The 16,361-nt window shown below is 42.8% G+C and overlaps 7 protein-coding genes across 9 annotated transcripts; 6 read left to right on the forward strand and 1 right to left on the reverse strand.

Moving 5' to 3' along the window:
• The first annotated feature begins 831 nt into the window (after positions 1 to 831).
• BCIN_04g02620 (hypothetical protein) lies at positions 832 to 1,514 on the forward strand. Of its 2 annotated transcripts, none has more exons than XM_024692468.1 (5): positions 832 to 863; positions 912 to 1,005; positions 1,061 to 1,124; positions 1,199 to 1,389; positions 1,465 to 1,514. In XM_024692468.1, the coding sequence occupies exons 1-4, from the start codon at positions 847 to 849 to the stop codon at positions 1,354 to 1,356; spliced, it is 333 nt and encodes a 110-aa protein (XP_024548243.1). In that variant the 5' UTR covers positions 832 to 846; the 3' UTR covers positions 1,357 to 1,389; positions 1,465 to 1,514. The 2 variants fall into 2 exon arrangements, with proteins under 2 accessions (XP_024548243.1, XP_024548244.1); XM_024692469.1 differs by having other exon boundaries at positions 1,199 to 1,381.
• A 137-nt stretch (positions 1,515 to 1,651) lies between these two features.
• Positions 1,652 to 2,744, forward strand: BCIN_04g02630 (hypothetical protein). The gene has a single exon (XM_024692470.1). The coding sequence runs from the start codon at positions 1,708 to 1,710 to the stop codon at positions 2,494 to 2,496; it is 789 nt and encodes a 262-aa protein (XP_024548245.1). The 5' UTR covers positions 1,652 to 1,707; the 3' UTR covers positions 2,497 to 2,744.
• Positions 2,745 to 2,984: 240 nt separating this feature from the next.
• Positions 2,985 to 4,650, forward strand: BCIN_04g02640 (hypothetical protein). The gene is made up of 2 exons (XM_024692471.1): positions 2,985 to 3,517; positions 3,579 to 4,650. Exons 1-2 carry the CDS (start codon positions 3,303 to 3,305, stop codon positions 4,579 to 4,581), a joined length of 1,218 nt encoding a protein of 405 aa, XP_024548246.1. The 5' UTR covers positions 2,985 to 3,302; the 3' UTR covers positions 4,582 to 4,650.
• Positions 4,651 to 5,182: 532 nt separating this feature from the next.
• On the forward strand, positions 5,183 to 8,024 carry BCIN_04g02650 (hypothetical protein). Its single transcript, XM_024692472.1, has 5 exons — positions 5,183 to 5,905; positions 6,041 to 6,267; positions 6,321 to 6,757; positions 6,803 to 6,982; positions 7,035 to 8,024. Exons 1-5 carry the CDS (start codon positions 5,752 to 5,754, stop codon positions 7,870 to 7,872), a joined length of 1,836 nt encoding a protein of 611 aa, XP_024548247.1. The 5' UTR covers positions 5,183 to 5,751; the 3' UTR covers positions 7,873 to 8,024.
• Positions 8,025 to 8,222: 198 nt separating this feature from the next.
• On the forward strand, positions 8,223 to 10,522 carry BCIN_04g02660 (hypothetical protein). Its single transcript, XM_001557196.2, has 2 exons — positions 8,223 to 9,545; positions 9,668 to 10,522. Exons 1-2 carry the CDS (start codon positions 8,387 to 8,389, stop codon positions 10,504 to 10,506), a joined length of 1,998 nt encoding a protein of 665 aa, XP_001557246.1. The 5' UTR covers positions 8,223 to 8,386; the 3' UTR covers positions 10,507 to 10,522.
• A 69-nt stretch (positions 10,523 to 10,591) lies between these two features.
• BCIN_04g02670 (hypothetical protein) lies at positions 10,592 to 13,144 on the reverse strand. Of its 2 annotated transcripts, XM_024692473.1 has the most exons (6): positions 12,683 to 13,144; positions 12,337 to 12,635; positions 12,159 to 12,261; positions 11,506 to 12,099; positions 10,879 to 11,450; positions 10,592 to 10,800 (listed from the first exon to the last, which is right to left on the reverse strand). In XM_024692473.1, the coding sequence occupies exons 1-6, from the start codon at positions 12,684 to 12,686 to the stop codon at positions 10,672 to 10,674; spliced, it is 1,701 nt and encodes a 566-aa protein (XP_024548248.1). In that variant the 5' UTR covers positions 12,687 to 13,144; the 3' UTR covers positions 10,592 to 10,671. The 2 variants fall into 2 exon arrangements, with proteins under 2 accessions (XP_024548248.1, XP_024548249.1); XM_024692474.1 differs by having other exon boundaries at positions 12,337 to 13,144.
• A 974-nt stretch (positions 13,145 to 14,118) lies between these two features.
• On the forward strand, positions 14,119 to 16,306 carry BCIN_04g02680 (hypothetical protein). The gene is made up of 4 exons (XM_024692475.1): positions 14,119 to 14,483; positions 14,535 to 14,999; positions 15,052 to 15,727; positions 15,787 to 16,306. Exons 1-4 carry the CDS (start codon positions 14,296 to 14,298, stop codon positions 16,192 to 16,194), a joined length of 1,737 nt encoding a protein of 578 aa, XP_024548250.1. The 5' UTR covers positions 14,119 to 14,295; the 3' UTR covers positions 16,195 to 16,306.
• The last annotated feature ends 55 nt before the right edge of the window (positions 16,307 to 16,361 follow it).

Genomic DNA, 16,361 nt, shown 5'->3' on the forward strand with positions numbered 1-16,361 from the left:
TGTCTCTCAGCATGTTGAATAAGTAGATTGATCGAAAATGACGAGCTTCTGCTGAGATGAGTATGAAGATACCACATATATAGACACTCAGGTGCTGATGAATCAAATGCTTGCGAATAGATGCTATAACACCCAATATTCAAGCTATCCAAACACAAGAATATTATTTAATCTCAAGATATCAAAAAGAAAGAATGACAATCCAAACAAGAAACAAGAAACAAGAAACAAGAAACAAGAAACAGTAGAAGATAAACAATAAACAAACTGTATGCTGTTTATCTAGGTCAAATACATTGAGATTGTCTCGGGAATTCCTTTATTCCAAAATATGGCAACACCTCGACGTTCGTTCCAAATGTTCCGTTCCCTGTCCTGATGATTGTGAAAGTCTTGGGGTTCGCGACTTCCCTAGTAGTACCTGAAGGGAAAATAAAGAAGACTCGGATCGGGATGTCAAGATTCCAACAGAAAATGACTCAGAGTCGGGACACGAATACTAACAGAAGCTATTCGAGCGAATGGGGAAAATTTAATGATATTGTATCGAATATTGTTAGAAATATACGAGGATAGCGGGAATTCGATCTGGAATGCTTATTTTTATCCCAGAGTGGATTAGGAGTTTGTGAAGATTTTCTGGAATGCCCATTCCAGATCGAATCTCTGGATTATCGTATATTTTAATTATATGCCATCTATTGAATATCTACTGAAGTGATAGATTCCCCTTTCATATATACAAACTACCATATTACGAGCTTGATACATGGGATATCGCAGCTAGTTTGATATTGCGCCACGTGGTGGCGTCGAGAGAAGGCTCCTTCAGAGTCACTGCCTACCATGCTGAGAATACCATGGTATGATCCAGTATCACATTTATGTCATATGTACTAATAAAACAATAGGAAAACAATCGTTGGGTTATTTCAAGAGGCGTCAATCGATCCAATTGTAAGTGAGCTACAAATCTTTATCAAGCGGCTCCCTACCAAACCAGCTGTAAGTTCTCACGGGTCGATAGATCAAGAAGCATCTCGATGCTAACAGATTTAAGCGTGTGATTCTTGGTGGTGGATACTCCACGATGAGTATCGTTAGGGATGCGTTGTTTGAGCTTGGTAAGGAATTCAAGATAGGCATGAATCTGGAATAAAGCTTCGAAAACCAATACTAACTTCCAAAAGCAAGCCAGTGGCAGCTGGAGCTATCGATATGGCTGCAAATCCTGATATTGTTGAATCAAGGCTTCTCAAGTCTTCGTATTCCATTTTGACAAAATTTCCATGGTCGGAAAGAGAAGGACCACGTGATATTTATCAGCCCTCCTGGAGCGAATTTGATCAGTCGTAAGAATTTAAAGCTCATGATTGGATGGGTAAAGTAGTAGGCTTATTCAATTTCGTTCTTAATGTCTTACTATGGGTGTTTAGTTTTTATTCGGCTAACGAATTGGTTTAGGGTGACAAGATCTCGTCGCAACAAATCTTCACCTCAGATAGTAAAGAGTATCTCCTGGCGAGAACGATTCGTCCGAGAATATAATGACCTGTCTTGGCATGAAACTATAAACTCTTGGGATGTTCATCCGGGCCTGGCAGATTCACCGCTCCAAGGAAACTTCAAGAGGCGGCACAGTGCGGTATGTGATCAACATTTGCCCTCATTTTCACAGTCTATATTTGATTAATTCTTCTCGAAACTATGGAGACTATTTCTTTGAATGTGGATTTTCGCAAAGAGATTCCGAACCACTCCGTGTTGAGAAAGAGAAAGGGATATTTCTACATACGATACTGCCTGGATCTCCACCTAGATGGAGAGTCTGTAACCTTTGTCGTCAAGACGAAAGACAAAAATGGAAACCCTTATTCAATTGAGATTGTCGATTTGGGCACCACAATCTCCTCGGTCATTTTAACAGGAGACTATCCTCAAACCCGTGAAGGACTTGGCTCAGAGATTTTGAATTCGACAATAACAGACAAGAACAGTTCTACTTCTACTTATCGTAGTTACGCAACGTCATCGAGTTCAAATATCGGCATCAATACATCTCCTGATGATGCATTATCTCAAGTATCTAATTCCATCAATCTAGTGACGCCAACATCATCTTTTGTCGATCCATTAGAGAATATTGAGTGCGATTCGAGAAATCTAAAGTCCTTGCTAAGCCAAAACCACAAAGCTAGCAAAAAGTTAGAGGATCCTTTTTCCTTTAATCACTCGCAACCAAAAAGTGCTCTGTTCCAGCCAGCACGTCGGCCGCGCAAGGGATTGGAGAGCAAGGAGGCTCTGACCTCAGAGACACCACAGGTGCCACGACCGAAAACTGTCGATGATATAGGCTTACCTATAATCGATGACTCTCAAGATACCGATGAGCTGTCATTGCTGGTATGGCTACTCTTATCGCCTCCAGTACCAGAAGAATCAATAGTTGTGCGGTGTCGAAGGGTCTCCTTCACTAGCCCGTCCCGATTCGAATGACTTTAATGGTGCTTTGTCCTGTGTGTCTATTGTTATTGTATTGATGGTTGTCTTGCCGGCTATACATAGTTTTCTCTGCCCCTTGGGAGTGTTAATAAGGAAAAGAAAGACACTGTAAATGCTTAAAATCGGGGAGTCTGGTGGTCTAAATTGGCTTCTTTACTTTGTTCTCCGATATTGACATATGGGCGGTAGTTGTAAGTGTTTCGGTTGAGTTGGATAATTGGCTTTTTGTATCTTATACCTCAGATCACTATAAATATAAATTCAGTACTTACTTGGTCTTTTCGAGATATTATTATATAAGAACTGGCACGATGCACGATGCGATATAAAGACATAATTAATTTTGTGAGACGTTAGGGTGTTGATTCCCCACAACTACGGGGTAAGGTTTAAGGTTTGCGATGTTGATTAGTTTTCCACCTTCCCCATTTTATTTTCGATCTGCGCCGGGCATTTTTGGTATCTTTAGAATACTATATTTTGAGATGTCAAGCTGTGAAGTAACTCTTTTATCTTTTAATGATATACAGGTAGATTATCCATGTCAAATATTCAGAACAAAATAACGGGATGGATTACTTTCCATGAATCATGATATGCTGCGCCACATTTGCACAGTAGAGATTGTCTTATTGGAGAGGAGTCTCTCCACAAGATGGAGTCTCCATTTCAGGCATCTTCGACTGCCTACAAACTATCTGATTTGATTCATCATCAATTTTTTGATATAAAATACTGAGCTCCCTCCCAGTCTCATCAGTATCATATTTTTATTGCTCGCCGAATAGAGAGGTTTAAAAATGAGCAAGGCGACAACTCTCCCCCCACCCATGGTGTACAGAGACAATCCAGCTCTCGACGATGCCTCAACTTCTTCTGCAGTCTCATTACATACCATTGATGGGTATGTGGATTCAGACGAACTACCTCCTTCTTATTCATATACCGATGAGCCTGTTTCAACAATATCTGCGGATTCTGTACCAACCCATCCAACTTTAGGAGTATGGTACCGGTACAACTCCCTTTCTGTCCTCTGTTTTGATAGCCGCACATCTATATCTAATACCTCTCAGTTCACCTCCCGAACTTCCATTCTCCTCCCATGATCTTGATTGCAGCGAATTCCGAACTCGGTTTCCAAACTTCTCCACGAACGCAACTACTCTATATGATATGATCCGAGAGCAAACCAAATACCCACCGGGATATTACGTGAACATAACAGGTTGGCACAATGAAACGAAGCGTCAAGGAAACAAGGAGACGAAAAGCAAAATTATCGACTTTTTGATTCGGATCAACATCACTCATCTTCTCGCTCGCGGTGTTGGTCTGAGCGGGGAAGTTGAGTGTTTGCCTAACAATGTTAAAGGTTATAGAGGTGGCAGGATCTCGAGTTCTGAACCGACAGTAGTCGCAGATGAAGAAACCCAGACAGATGAGCTTAAAGCTTGGTGTGAAGACTATGTTTCAAATCCCGCTAGTGTGAAATCCTTCATGCTCAAACGAGAAATCATAAACCACGATACTAAGAAGCTGGAACAACATCTCCGATCTACTCTTGCCGAGACAAACTATCGAGGGCATGTCGAAATTGATTTTCCTTCCACTCATAAGCGCCTTATTGTCTATTCACCGGGAAAAATAAATGAATGGCGTATTACGACTTGGATCCGATGGGTGTTTTACTTAACATTCTTTTGGCTCATCTCCTGGCCGGTACTATTTTTCCTCACGCATAAATATGAGGTTGTCAAGGTGATCTTCCCTTACGCAGATCGTTTAGTTGACGATGGAGGTGGTCGGACTTGTACGATTATGAGTGAGGTAGAATGGCTCAACCTATGGGAAAGTTCTATTAGAAGAGCTGCATTGGCTAGAATGATGTGTAAAGATCGATGTCTGGATGATGCTTACAGAAGAGAGACAGCGGCCGCTGATGCGAGGGGGTTGGTTGCTAGTTCGGCACAAGAACCAGATACAAATGTTGGTAACGCTGCATTGAATATTTTGAGACAAGGTTTGAGAGTAGCTGAAGGGTTTCATGCTAATAGGGGCTGGGGTGGTGACTGTTAATAATGGGAATGACATTGAGGATCGAAAAGAATGTCGATATCATTTTTCCCCCAGAATATATTTTTTTCAATGTTCAAATTTTAGTCACTTCTAGCTTTAGCTAGCTACACATATACTATGATTCATACTTGTTATTTCTTCTTCACTTCATTTTTGCCTCTGTTACATTCAGCCAGCTATACACTAGATTGATTTCAAACATCATATAAAGTCATAATCGGATATTAAACATAGACTTTACTAGTCTGATGTTTACTTAGTCTCACTTTATAGTTTTTTGATTGGATAAATACCCGATGACTTGTCGGAGGGTCTAGATAGTCCTTTTCTTAGATACCGCGTATTCACGCCTGTCTAATCTGAATTTTACGCATTAATTTCATTAATATCTAAAATGCAAAAGATCTATTGATTTATTTAAAAAGAGAAGATTAAAAAACATTTCAAAGATTTACTCAAGTTCTTTCAAATCTAATAAATCTAAAATATTTCGTTCTGTAGATTTATTAGATTTAATACTATTTTTTAATCTTAATTATTCCTTAAAATTCCTTTCTTAATATAGTCATTTTTATAAAAATTGTCTGATAAATATTTAATAGATTTGAAAATATCGTTTTGAATTTGCATGTATTATATAGTATAGCAATTCGTACATACTTAGTATTTTAAATCTAGTCAAAAGCAGGTGTCTAATACGATTTTTAGAAAAGAATCATTTAAACTTTCTTGGTGGAGTAGATTTATAATATGTGAGCATTGAAGGGTTGGCGAAAGCTAGATTAAGGTTTCACAAGAGTGAGTGGTGAGTTGTGTTTGTAAGAACCCCTTTTGATTTACTCCCCGTTTCCTCTGTTTGTAAGTTTCCGTGGTTATTTCAAAGACTTATCAATGCTCATCTAATCAATGACAAATGTGGGGCGCACAGCATTAGTTCGGCACTTTGTGTGGAGAGCTCGGAACGAGAAGCTGAAGGGACCAATCAAAGTTTCCAAGTGGAACGGCGGGATGTCAGTATCATCGTGAGCGTTTTCTGATATCATCTTCGAACACACGATGGCCCGGGAATTGTTGATATAAAATTAAACAATCACCCACGCTGCAAAGATCAAAACATAGCCATCGTCTTCAAAACATTGCATTGTCATTTACTCCAGCATTTACTCCAACATGGCGAATTCTAAAACTTGGCCTTATACAAGCGATAAGGGAAATTCAGAGAATATAGGCGCCACAGTGACGGATGCAGTCATTGAAACTGACTTGTTGATTATTGGAGCCGGACCTGCGGGGGCGGCTTTGGCTTGTTTCCTGGGGCATCATGGTGAGTGATGCGAGTTTCTTGGTACATCAGGGCTTGACCTTCACTGAATCATCCAAAGGACCGTCTTTTATGGTTGAATGGCTGCGAAAGATGAAAGTGCAGGGAGAAAATGAATAATGATACTGACGTTTGTAGGTCTGCGAGGAATGCTTATCGCGGCCGCTCCTGGTACAGCCGATACCCCACGAGCTCACATAACCAACATGGCGGCACTGGAATGCTTGCGTGATATAGGCTTGGAAGAAGAATGTTTGAAAGTTGCTGTGAAGGGTGATTCAATGTTGCATACACGATGGTGTAATTCTTTGGCTGGTGAGGAATATGCACGGATTTACTCATGGGGGAACGACCCGAAACGCGTCGTACGTCTACGAGCAGGTGAAGATAGCGTTCTGTTGACTAACGATTTTCACAGGGTGATTATGATGCTGCCAGTCCATGCAATCACGTCGATATTCCTCAGACAGTTCTGGAGCCGATTTTGATCAATCGGGCATCTCACAGTGGATTCAATTGTCGATTTGATACCTCATTTTTGTCTTTTGAACGAGACTCAACCTCGGGGATAATTACCAGCAAACTTCAAGACAATTTAACGAAACAGATATATCATGTTCGATCAAAGTACTTATTCGGATGTGATGGAGCTCGAAGTCAAGTCTTGAGACAGTTGCAGATCCCATTGATCAAGAAACCCAGAGAAGGGCTAGCTATCAATGTATTGGTCAAGGCCGAATTGAGACATATCATGGACAACAGAATGGGAAACCTACATTGGATCATGAAACCTGAACAGGAACATGCAGCTTTTGGTTGGACTGGTATGGCTAGAATGGTAACGCCTTGGAATGAGTAAGTACTTTATCAAATCTGAATAGAAACATACTGACTTTCCAGGTGGATGTTCATTCTCATTCCTTCTCCTGATGCCGGAAAGGACTTCAAACCTTCAGACGAGGAGTATTTGAGTTGTGTCAAGAGTATGATCGGCGATGATTCAATTCATGTAGAATTACTTGGAGTCTCCAAATGGATGATCAATGAAACTGTTGCAGAATATTACTCTGATGGAAACATGTATGTGCCCGAGCCCCCTTACCAAAAGACACACCTTGCTTACCTTACAAAGATTTTGCCTCGGTGATGCGGTTCATCGCCATCCACCAACCAATGGCCTAGGATCAAACACATGTATTCAAGATGCATATAATCTCGCCTGGAAAATCGCCTATGTCTTGAAGGGAAAAGCAGAAAGCAGTCTTCTTGATTCATATAGCTTAGAACGCCAACCAGTTGGCCAATCCATCATCACACAAGCCAATCAAGCATTTCTAGATCATATCCCAGTATGGGAAGCTTTAGGATTGATGGACCCAGCCGTCGAAATTCGACGAAAACATTTTGCAGAACTCTCGCAGGCTACACCTGAAGGAGCAGCTCGACGAGCACGCTTTCAAGCTGCGATTGAAGGAACGGCACGCGAGTTTCATGGGGTTGGTATTGAGATGAATCAACGTTACAAATCTTCTGCAATCTTTCTCGCGGATGAGAAACCAAGGCCGGAATTACCGGCAGACCCGGTTCTTGAGCATGAGATTACTACTTATCCTGGAAGCCGTCTCCCTCATGCGTGGTTGAATACCAAAATTCCAGGAAAACAATTCTCAACTATTGATCTAGCTGGACATGGTCAATTCTGCCTTTTTACTGGGATTGGAGGAGAAAAATGGAGAACTGCTGCTGCGAAGGCGGCAGAGGTTCTTGGAATTGAGATTAATGTGTATTCCATTGGTTGGAGACAAGATTATGAGGACGTGTATTTCGATTGGGCGAGACGAAGAGAAATTGGGGAGAGTGGGTGTGTGTTGGTTAGACCGGATAGATTTGTAGCATGGAGAGCTATGGAAATGATTGATGGGCCGGATGAGAAGTTGATGACTGTTTTGAAGACTATTCTGAGAGGTTAGATAACGCTTGTTCGTCTTCAAAACACTTGAATACGATGAGGTTTGCATATTTCTTATCCGAGAGAGGCAGGGGTCACAGAAAGGGAAGATTTTCCGGTGCCTGATTGTATTTAGCCGCCGCTTATAATTACTGCATCAAACGGGGAATATCAAAATACATCTTGCATTTTTTGGAGTCTTAATGATGATCGATTCCATTCAAAGCATATCCCACATCTCGAGTCTGCAGCGTCTGCTTATCGAATAGACTTGTTTGGTGCGCTTCTACACACGATGCGGGGTTTGTGATCTCACGACCCCGCAATGGTACAACACAGCATCTGTAAATATCCCATCAGCCAATAAATGTTGGCTAGTCGTTGTTTTCATCCATTTTTGCCCAGATGGAAAAGACGGAACGTTTTTATCGTCGATCTATGAGGTTTAATGATTGTGGTTAAAAAGAGCTCACCTATCGTTGTATGAGCTTTCTTCCTTCGATATCGAAGAAACTCCATGCGAACGCTCGGAAACAATGCTCTACTCTGAAGGAAACCGTCTGATATATCGCTACGATGCCGAAGAACTCTGGATTGATTCCTGGGGACCCAATGCATTCCGAATCCGTTCTACCAAAGAATCACAATATCCCGATCCCGCCGAGCTCTGGGCTCTTCAAGAAATCGAATCCCCAACACCGATAATCAAAATTGAAGAGAAATCAGCATCAATCACTAATGGGTCCATTCGTGCAACAGTTTCCTCTCGAGGGAAGATAATCATCTATAATGGCGAGGGCAAAATCCTCTTGGAAGAATACGCACGTCATCGTCTCGACGTAACTGATCCCAAATGTTCCGCCATCAATGTTGAAGCTCGAGAATTCAAGCCCAATGCCGGCGGTAGCTCAACACATCATCTCACCCAACGCTTCGAGTCTCAAGATAAGCACGAGAAGATCTTTGGCATGGGGCAATACCAGCAACCGTATCTCGATCTCAAGGGGTTAGATCTCGAGCTCGCGCACCGAAATTCCCAAGCCAGCGTCCCCTTTGCCATCTCCTCTCGCGGCTACGGATTTCTCTGGAACAATCCCGCAATCGGGCGCGCGGTGTTTGGAAAGAACATCATGAGTTTCGAAGCCTATTCTACTTCATTTCTCGACTATTGGGTTGTGGCTGAAGATTCCCCGGCGAAAATCGTGCATCGATATTCGGACGTCACGGGGAAAGTTCCCATGATGCCCGAATACGGACTTGGGTTCTGGCAATGCAAATTGCGATATCAAACGCAAGAAGAACTCTTGCAGGTAGCGCGCGAATACAAGAAGAGAGAGTTGCCTATTGATCTTATCGTGATTGATTTTTTTCACTGGCCGCGCCAGGGAGATTGGAGATTTGATGAGAACTTCTGGCCGGATCCTGATGCTATGATTGGGGAACTGAAGGAGATGGGGATTGAACTTATGGTGTCGATCTGGCCGACTGTGGATACGCGATCGGAGAATTTCGAAGAGATGCTTGAAAAAGGATATTTGGTGAGAACAGATCGAGGAATTCGGATTGTGATGGATTTTGAAGGCGATACCATTCATTTTGATGCTACGAATCCAGGGGCTCGGAAGTTCATCTGGGAACAAGCGAAGAAGAATTATTATGAGAAAGGGATTAAGGTTTTTTGGTTGGATGAAGCAGGTTAGTACTTCTTTGTTCTCTCACCTCATCCATCAGTACATTATACGTTTGTAGATTTCGTGAATATACCCAGGTAGACTAGATAGCTGGAGATAGACCTGGATGACTGACTTCACACCCAGAACCCGAATACACAGCCTACGATTTCGACAACTATCGCTACCATCGGGGCACCAACCTCTCAATCGGTAACACCTACCCAGTTGAATACGCCCGCGCTTTCTACGAAGGAATGAGCGCCTCGGGCCAAACCAACATCGTGAATCTTCTCCGCTGCGCATGGGCCGGTTCCCAAAAATACGGCGCGCTAGTCTGGAGTGGCGACATCGCTTCCTCGTGGTCTTCGTTCCGTAATCAACTTACTGCCGGGCTGAATATGGGACTTGCAGGAATTCCCTGGTGGACAACTGATATTGGGGGTTTTCATGGAGGAGATCCAACGGATCCGGCTTTTAGGGAATTGTTTGTACGGTGGTTTCAATGGGGGACGTTCTGTCCGGTTATGAGATTGCACGGGGATCGCGAGCCGAAACAGCCGCAGGTGGGAGAGGGGGGTGGAGCGACTTGTTTGAGTGGTGCGGATAATGAGGTTTGGTCTTATGGAGAAGAGGTTTATGGAATCTGTAAGAAATACATGATGATGCGAGAAGAGATGAGGGATTATACTAGGGGGTTGATGAAAGAGGCTAGCGAAAAGGGAAGTCCTGTTATGAGGACTCTGTTTTATGAGTTTCCAGGGGATGAGAAATGTTGGGAAATCGAGGAACAATATATGTTTGGGCCAAAGTATTTGGTCTGTCCTGTGTTTGAGGCTGGGGTAAAAAACATCAAGGTTTATCTTCCAGTGGGGACATCTTGGACGCTGATTGGTCAGGAGACAGGTGACACTTGGGAAGGAGGGCATGAGATTGAAATTGCTTGTTCCATTGACACTATACCTGTATTCACTAGACAAGGTTAGGATGAGGGTGATATCAAATGATAATTCTCAAGAAATCTCAAAATGAGCCGAGCTCCTTTCCGTAACCCGAATAGTTGATCAATGCTGATCACTAACATGAATTGTGTTGTCCTACGAGATTGAAAGGTAAGAATAACATATAAATACAGCCTTCAAACTTCGAGTTTATAAGCTGGCCTTTCCCCGGGTTTCATATGGCAATATTAACACCAACAGACCTGCTGCAATGAAAAGAGCCCCACTTGTGTAAACTGGCGCTGAAGTTTCGAGATTGGCGAACATTGCAATAATTGGCTTTAGAAAGATCAGCCAATGTCCATAGAAATTTTCAAAATTCCTGGAATATAAATCAATAAACGGGGGAAAACTCACAGCCATAATCCCGAATATTCTGTTCGAAGTAGCAGTAAGGGCATTGCCTGTACCACGATCTTTTGTAGGAAATATTTCCGGCGTATATGCGTACAGAACAGCATACATAACATTGGAACAAAAGTTAAAAGCACAATTCCAGCCCAGCAATGCAGTAGATGTCATGGCTGTGGTGGAAGCGTACAAGAATACACCAGTGGCTGTCGTGCTTAGAGCAAGAGTTCCTTTTCTACCCAATCTTGGTACCTCAATGAGATAACCACCTATAAGAGCGCCGGGAATTCCAAGCACAGATATAATGAGAGAGTTTCGATACGTCAAATATGTACTTCCATCTCCAAATTCAGCACCGCGAGTTGCTTGGATATAAGGAAGAAATGCGTTATATAGTGGGTAGCCAAGACCAATGAATGCCCATACTAGCATAATCAAACTTGTAGAAAGGGCCATCTTCTTTGTTGCAAATAAGGCCCGAACATGAGACAAGTCCATTTGATGGAGTTTTCTTGATATCGTTGCCGAGGCATTGATGTGAGGAAGGGTGCCGCAATCCTGAAGAAGGGTGACAGTCACTATAGAGGTTTAGTATGTTTCCAGGACGAAAAGGAATGAATGACGTGTACTTACAATTTGACTGCTTCCCATTTCTCCTCGCAACTTCCTGCACAACTTTGACTGCATCTTCATCCCTTCCTTTTCCCATCAAATATTTTGGACTTTCGAATATCGTGAAACACGTGAACCGAATGAAGAATTCAATCATGGAAATGCCTCCCATAACGATAAGAAAATATCTCCACCCCATGTTTTGTGATCGAGTGCATTTTGAACCTTCTTGACATGTGAGGTTTCCCAAGAGAGGCCAAGCAATTAAATTCGCGATAACTTGAGCTACAGCCCAGTCGACCGAAAGGACAGTAAGAAGGTATTGATGAGAACCGGGAAGAAACTCGAGGAACACTGCTGAATCGACAGGGAGATTTCCGCCTACACCAAAACTCCAAAGAGCTGCAAAACATCCGATAGCTGCAAAATTTGGGGAACCGGCAGCAATCAATCCGAAAACAGCGGTGATACCAAGCGTAGCGTTAAAAGCTAAACGTCTTCCAAAAACATCGCAACCAAAACCCCAAAACATAGCACCAGCCAGAAGGCCGATGTTCTGAGCTAAAGTGAGTAGAGGTGGGTGCTTGGGCGAGAATTCGTTGGTGATCGACGTGACTGTGTTCATTGTTAGCTTTCTGGCTGGATAAGAAGACAAAACGGGAGTGAATGTCTACATATAAGTGATGTAACAATTGGCCACAAATTATCATTTGCCCATCCAAATCCTACCACAACAAATAATTGCCATTGGTACCATCCCATACCAATATCTTGAATCTAAGTAACATCACATGATTAGTTTCCATCGCGTTTTAAGAGACCACCTAAAAGTGGTGAGATATCCAATCTTACAGCTTCATTCAAGACTCGAGCTTTTGCTTCATATATTGGATCAATTGTCCCGGGTGGTATCACAGTCAAACTCAGACTTTCAACTTGTGACCGTTGACTGTAATCATCGTTGACATTTCCGTCTTTGATATCAGGCTCACCATCGCGTTCATTTGAGGAGGCAGGGTCGTTATTAAGAATCTCGTTCGCCATTTCAGCTTCTTCGCTGGTTGGTAATCTCTGGTACCTCATCAGGATTGCTGGAACCTGAGAAGCAGGCCTCACTAAATACTTATGAATCGTTCTTGCTATCGGAAATCCTAGGCTGAATTAGTGCACGCCTAACATCTGTTGTGTAAAACTTCACTCATGCCGTGGAACGGTAAATTCAAATCTTAGAATGCTATTGGATGTTCCAAGCCAAGCTTCGCGTCTCGATTTCTGTTTAGGAGGGATGTTGTAAAGATAAGGCAGGTGAAATTGAATGCTCTGATGTTAAAAGTGTGAAGATTTGCGGTTGGGTGGCCAATATCAGGCACACAATCTCAATAGACTTCGAAACGGCGAAAAGGCTGGCCGATCTCAACAAGTAGTTCGAATTCGACGTTGCATTAGGGTTTAGCTTGACCCATCACGGCAAGAGCTCATGACGCCGCAAAGCAGCAACGGGGTGGCAGCGTACAAGCTTAAAAGTTATAATCGATTTGTAACACCGAGTTATCACACCATGCAAGCCGCGAATTTCATCGAGCACTTTCCACTTCGAATTTCCCTGGATGACAACGTAGAGTTGGAAGAGTTGATGTATTTGTCCGCGTGCCTTTATACCTAAGCCTCCGATTGGATATTAGCAACTGTCGAGTCGTCCTCCGTGTACCAGATCTTCACCAATTACTAATGAGTTAACCGCACACCGCGGGCACTACGTAGTAAAGAGAACCAAGCCCAAACAACATGCTATTCTCACACCCCGTCAAATATATGATCGCACCTGCAAACGCTTGAATGGATTATCAAATTGACACCAAACAACGAACAGCTGGCCAGGACAGCAAGTTATGTACATGAGTATAATTGTACTATTCAGCGATTCTTAATTCTTTACCATTTTTTAGTCTACACAAGATTTCACCAGGAGATCCCAAACAAGCAAGCATTGCTGAAGCCCCCGAATTCCTACCTCTCTGAGTAGTGACCGCCTCTTCAACTCAATCATAATGATGACAATGTGCATAGCAAAATGGGTAGTTTTGAATAGCAACGGGTAGATGAGCAATCACACACTGGGGTATTTTTCAGCTGCTATTTCTTGTGGCATTTTGAACATCTACTAGAAGCTTGGGAGTTACAATATTTGTCGTGGAAATGGAACCTAATAGACTGAATTTATGTCTGAAGAATGCCATCGCCCTGCCCTCAGTATGGAATAGTTTTAGACCTGTTTCCTAGAATCTTTGCAATATACTGAAGAGCGGCTTGCTTGTCCACGTTCTCCATGAGCTCGCACGTGAGATGTTAAGAGAATAACAATTATCTACCTATTGGCGTTCAGATGCGCAAGTGCATTCTGCCCCGATTTCAAGACTTTACACGAGGAGGATATCCAAAGCTTTATGCCATCAAGAATTCCTAAAGATGTGTGTCATTGAATGCTGTCGCTGTCCACGTGAAGCTTAATGGCAAAGAAACTGCAAGATGCTTCAATGCTTACGCCCGTATCGTCCGCACCCCTGGACGCTTGGCGCTTACGGCCGAACCACATCTGCTGTCGGTCCATTATTCTGTTCAAACCCAATTTATTTTGTCTATCTATTGTCTTTTGAGAATCTTTTCAGCTATGTTGAGGTGGAAGCGGTTGGAATATCTGTCCGGCCATTAGACTGGTGTGCGGATTTAATCTCACCTGTGGATTTAATCTCACCAACCTTCTTTGCTTCAAATCACCAGACAATCAGATGTTATATAAGATGGCCACTTCAGATGCATGATACAAAATGTCAACGACTATTTCAATCATTCCCAACTCGACTTACCTCGAAAATCATGGATGACAGTATTCACAAACGGGAATCGTCACCCTCTGGTGAACCCATTTCCGAATCTAAGCCCAACACACGACAAACTGGCCCCAATATTCCAAGATGGAGGCTTGTTTGTCTATGTATCAGGTGATTTCTCGAGCTTTCTTGGATCTGTCGAATTATATTAACATTTCAAAGTCTTTGTTTCGGTCTTTTCCTTGCACTGCTCGATACCAGCATCGTGGCGACAGCTCTATACACCATCGGTGTTGAATTCAATTCTCTTAACTCTGTTTCATGGGTAGCCCTCGCATACACCCTATCTTATCTAGGTTGTGCAGTTCTATTCGCACGAATTGGTGATATTGCTGGTCGAAAGAATGCATATATTGCAGCCTTCATCATATTCTTTGCCTTCTCAATTGCATGCGGATTTGCGAAAACACTTAATCAACTTATTGCATTCAGAGCTTTGCAAGGAATCGGTGGCTCGGGTCTTTATTCTCTGACTATGGTTATCTTCCCTGAGATTAGTCCGCCGGGAATGAGGAGATGGATTGGAAGTTTAGCTGGCGCTGTGGTTGCTATGAGTGGAGTGCTTGGCCCGGTTATCGGAGGTATCATTACCAGGTACGCAAGCTGGAGATGGATATTCTGGATAAAGTAGGTACACCTACCCATTGGAGGAAAGGTACAAAAACTAATAAACACATAGTGCACCAATCGGCATCGTGCCTTTAATATTGTTCTATCTTGTATGGCCAAATGAAACTCAACTCCACCAATCCAAACGCAGACCCCTTCGACAACTTGACCTTGTCGGGGCGTTTATCTTAATTATCGCTTCTATCCTTTTCGTCTTCGCATTCCAAGAAGCAGGCCTCGAGGCAAATTCTTGGAATAAACCATTATTCCTCATACCACTAATAGTAGGAATAGTCTTTTGGATATTACTTTTCTCCTGGGAGTTCACAGTGCAGAGAAAATGGGAAGAAAAACTCGCAACGATGTTCCCATGGAGACTCATCCAGAACAGAGTCTACATGTTTGGCTTGGGCACAACTTTACTCATGGGATTTCCATACTTCGTGGTAATTTATAGTTTGCCACTACGATTTCAAGTTGTAAATGGGAAGAGTCCGTTAGCTGCAGGACTGGGATTGTTACCTATGTTAGGATCGACAGCAGTCGCGAGTTTTCTTGGGGGAATGCTTAACGGAACGAAAAATAGAGTATTCTTTACTCTACTCGCGGGCTCTGGGTTGAGTGCCATAGGCACTAGTTCGCTGTCTACATTGTCGAACACCGAATATGTGGAAGCTAAGACCTATGGCTTTTTGGTGTTCGTTGGATTGGGGTTTGGATTAACAGTATCCACGGTATCGATGCTAGTAAGTGCCCCAACTGAAACATTTCGCGATGCTTTCTTTAACTAACAAGATTTCAACAGTCAAACTACGAATCATCCATCCGCGACCACGCCGTAGCACAGGGTATCACATCGCAAGCGCGCATTCTAGGCGGCAGCATAGGAATAGCAGCCAGTACCGCCATCCTCAGTTTAGCACAACAAACACAGCTAACTGGCATCGTAAGTCCGGAACAACTTGCATCGTTAGAGACTTCGGCAAAGTCAATGACATATGCGCAGCTCCATGCAGTGAGACAGGCATATTCGGATTCTTTTAGCGAGGATATGAAAGTATGCGCTATAGTTGCGGGCGTGTGTGTTTTAGTAACAATAGGCACGTGGAAGAAAAATCCGGTTACGATTGAGCAGAGATTTAGGGAGCAGATTGAGGAGGAAGTGCAGAGGGCGAAGGGTGAAGCGATGGTTTCGGAAGAGCCAAAATCTTGATTGTTGGATATTGTCGAGATAGACTAAATATACTGACATCATCTATTTCTAGAGAGACAATTTGTCTGTGACGTTGCATTCCTAGATTAATTTAACCACCCAATTGACTGCAATGTCCGTGGGTATCTTTACGCAAAGCGAGGCGTAATATGACTTATGATTCTCAT

The sequence above is a fragment of the Botrytis cinerea genome, chromosome 4, assembly GCF_000143535.2.
Source record: "Botrytis cinerea B05.10 chromosome 4, complete sequence".
Lineage (NCBI taxonomy): Eukaryota > Fungi > Ascomycota > Leotiomycetes > Helotiales > Sclerotiniaceae > Botrytis > Botrytis cinerea.

What these genes read in the sequence shown, in the direction of transcription:
- BCIN_04g02650 (XM_024692472.1), top strand. Translation starts at nt 5,752, where the DNA reads ATGGCGAATTCTAAAACTTGGCCTTATACAAGCGATAAGGGAAATTCA. An exon ending in ATGGTAACGCCTTGGAATGA is followed by an intron (nt 6,758 to 6,802) that starts GTAAGTACTTTA and finishes CTGACTTTCCAG; the next exon opens with GTGGATGTTCATTCTCATTC. An exon ending in TATTACTCTGATGGAAACAT is followed by an intron (nt 6,983 to 7,034) that starts GTATGTGCCCGA and finishes TACCTTACAAAG; the next exon opens with ATTTTGCCTCGGTGATGCGG.
- BCIN_04g02680 (XM_024692475.1), top strand. Translation starts at nt 14,296, where the DNA reads ATGCATGATACAAAATGTCAACGACTATTTCAATCATTCCCAACTCGA. An exon ending in AGATGGATATTCTGGATAAA is followed by an intron (nt 15,000 to 15,051) that starts GTAGGTACACCT and finishes ATAAACACATAG; the next exon opens with TGCACCAATCGGCATCGTGC. An exon ending in TATCCACGGTATCGATGCTA is followed by an intron (nt 15,728 to 15,786) that starts GTAAGTGCCCCA and finishes AGATTTCAACAG; the next exon opens with TCAAACTACGAATCATCCAT.
- BCIN_04g02670 (XM_024692473.1), bottom strand. An exon ending in CTCGAGTCTTGAATGAAGCT is followed by an intron (nt 12,262 to 12,336) that starts GTAAGATTGGAT and finishes GATGTTACTTAG; the next exon opens with ATTCAAGATATTGGTATGGG. An exon ending in AAATGGGAAGCAGTCAAATT is followed by an intron (nt 11,451 to 11,505) that starts GTAAGTACACGT and finishes AAACCTCTATAG; the next exon opens with TGACTGTCACCCTTCTTCAG.
- BCIN_04g02620 (XM_024692468.1), top strand. An exon ending in GGCTCCCTACCAAACCAGCT is followed by an intron (nt 1,006 to 1,060) that starts GTAAGTTCTCAC and finishes AACAGATTTAAG; the next exon opens with CGTGTGATTCTTGGTGGTGG. An exon ending in GGATGCGTTGTTTGAGCTTG is followed by an intron (nt 1,125 to 1,198) that starts GTAAGGAATTCA and finishes AAAGCAAGCCAG; the next exon opens with TGGCAGCTGGAGCTATCGAT.
- BCIN_04g02640 (XM_024692471.1), top strand. Translation starts at nt 3,303, where the DNA reads ATGAGCAAGGCGACAACTCTCCCCCCACCCATGGTGTACAGAGACAAT. An exon ending in ACTTTAGGAGTATGGTACCG is followed by an intron (nt 3,518 to 3,578) that starts GTACAACTCCCT and finishes AATACCTCTCAG; the next exon opens with TTCACCTCCCGAACTTCCAT.
- BCIN_04g02660 (XM_001557196.2), top strand. Translation starts at nt 8,387, where the DNA reads ATGCTCTACTCTGAAGGAAACCGTCTGATATATCGCTACGATGCCGAA. An exon ending in TTTTTGGTTGGATGAAGCAG is followed by an intron (nt 9,546 to 9,667) that starts GTTAGTACTTCT and finishes CTTCACACCCAG; the next exon opens with AACCCGAATACACAGCCTAC.
- BCIN_04g02630 (XM_024692470.1), top strand. Translation starts at nt 1,708, where the DNA reads ATGGAGACTATTTCTTTGAATGTGGATTTTCGCAAAGAGATTCCGAAC.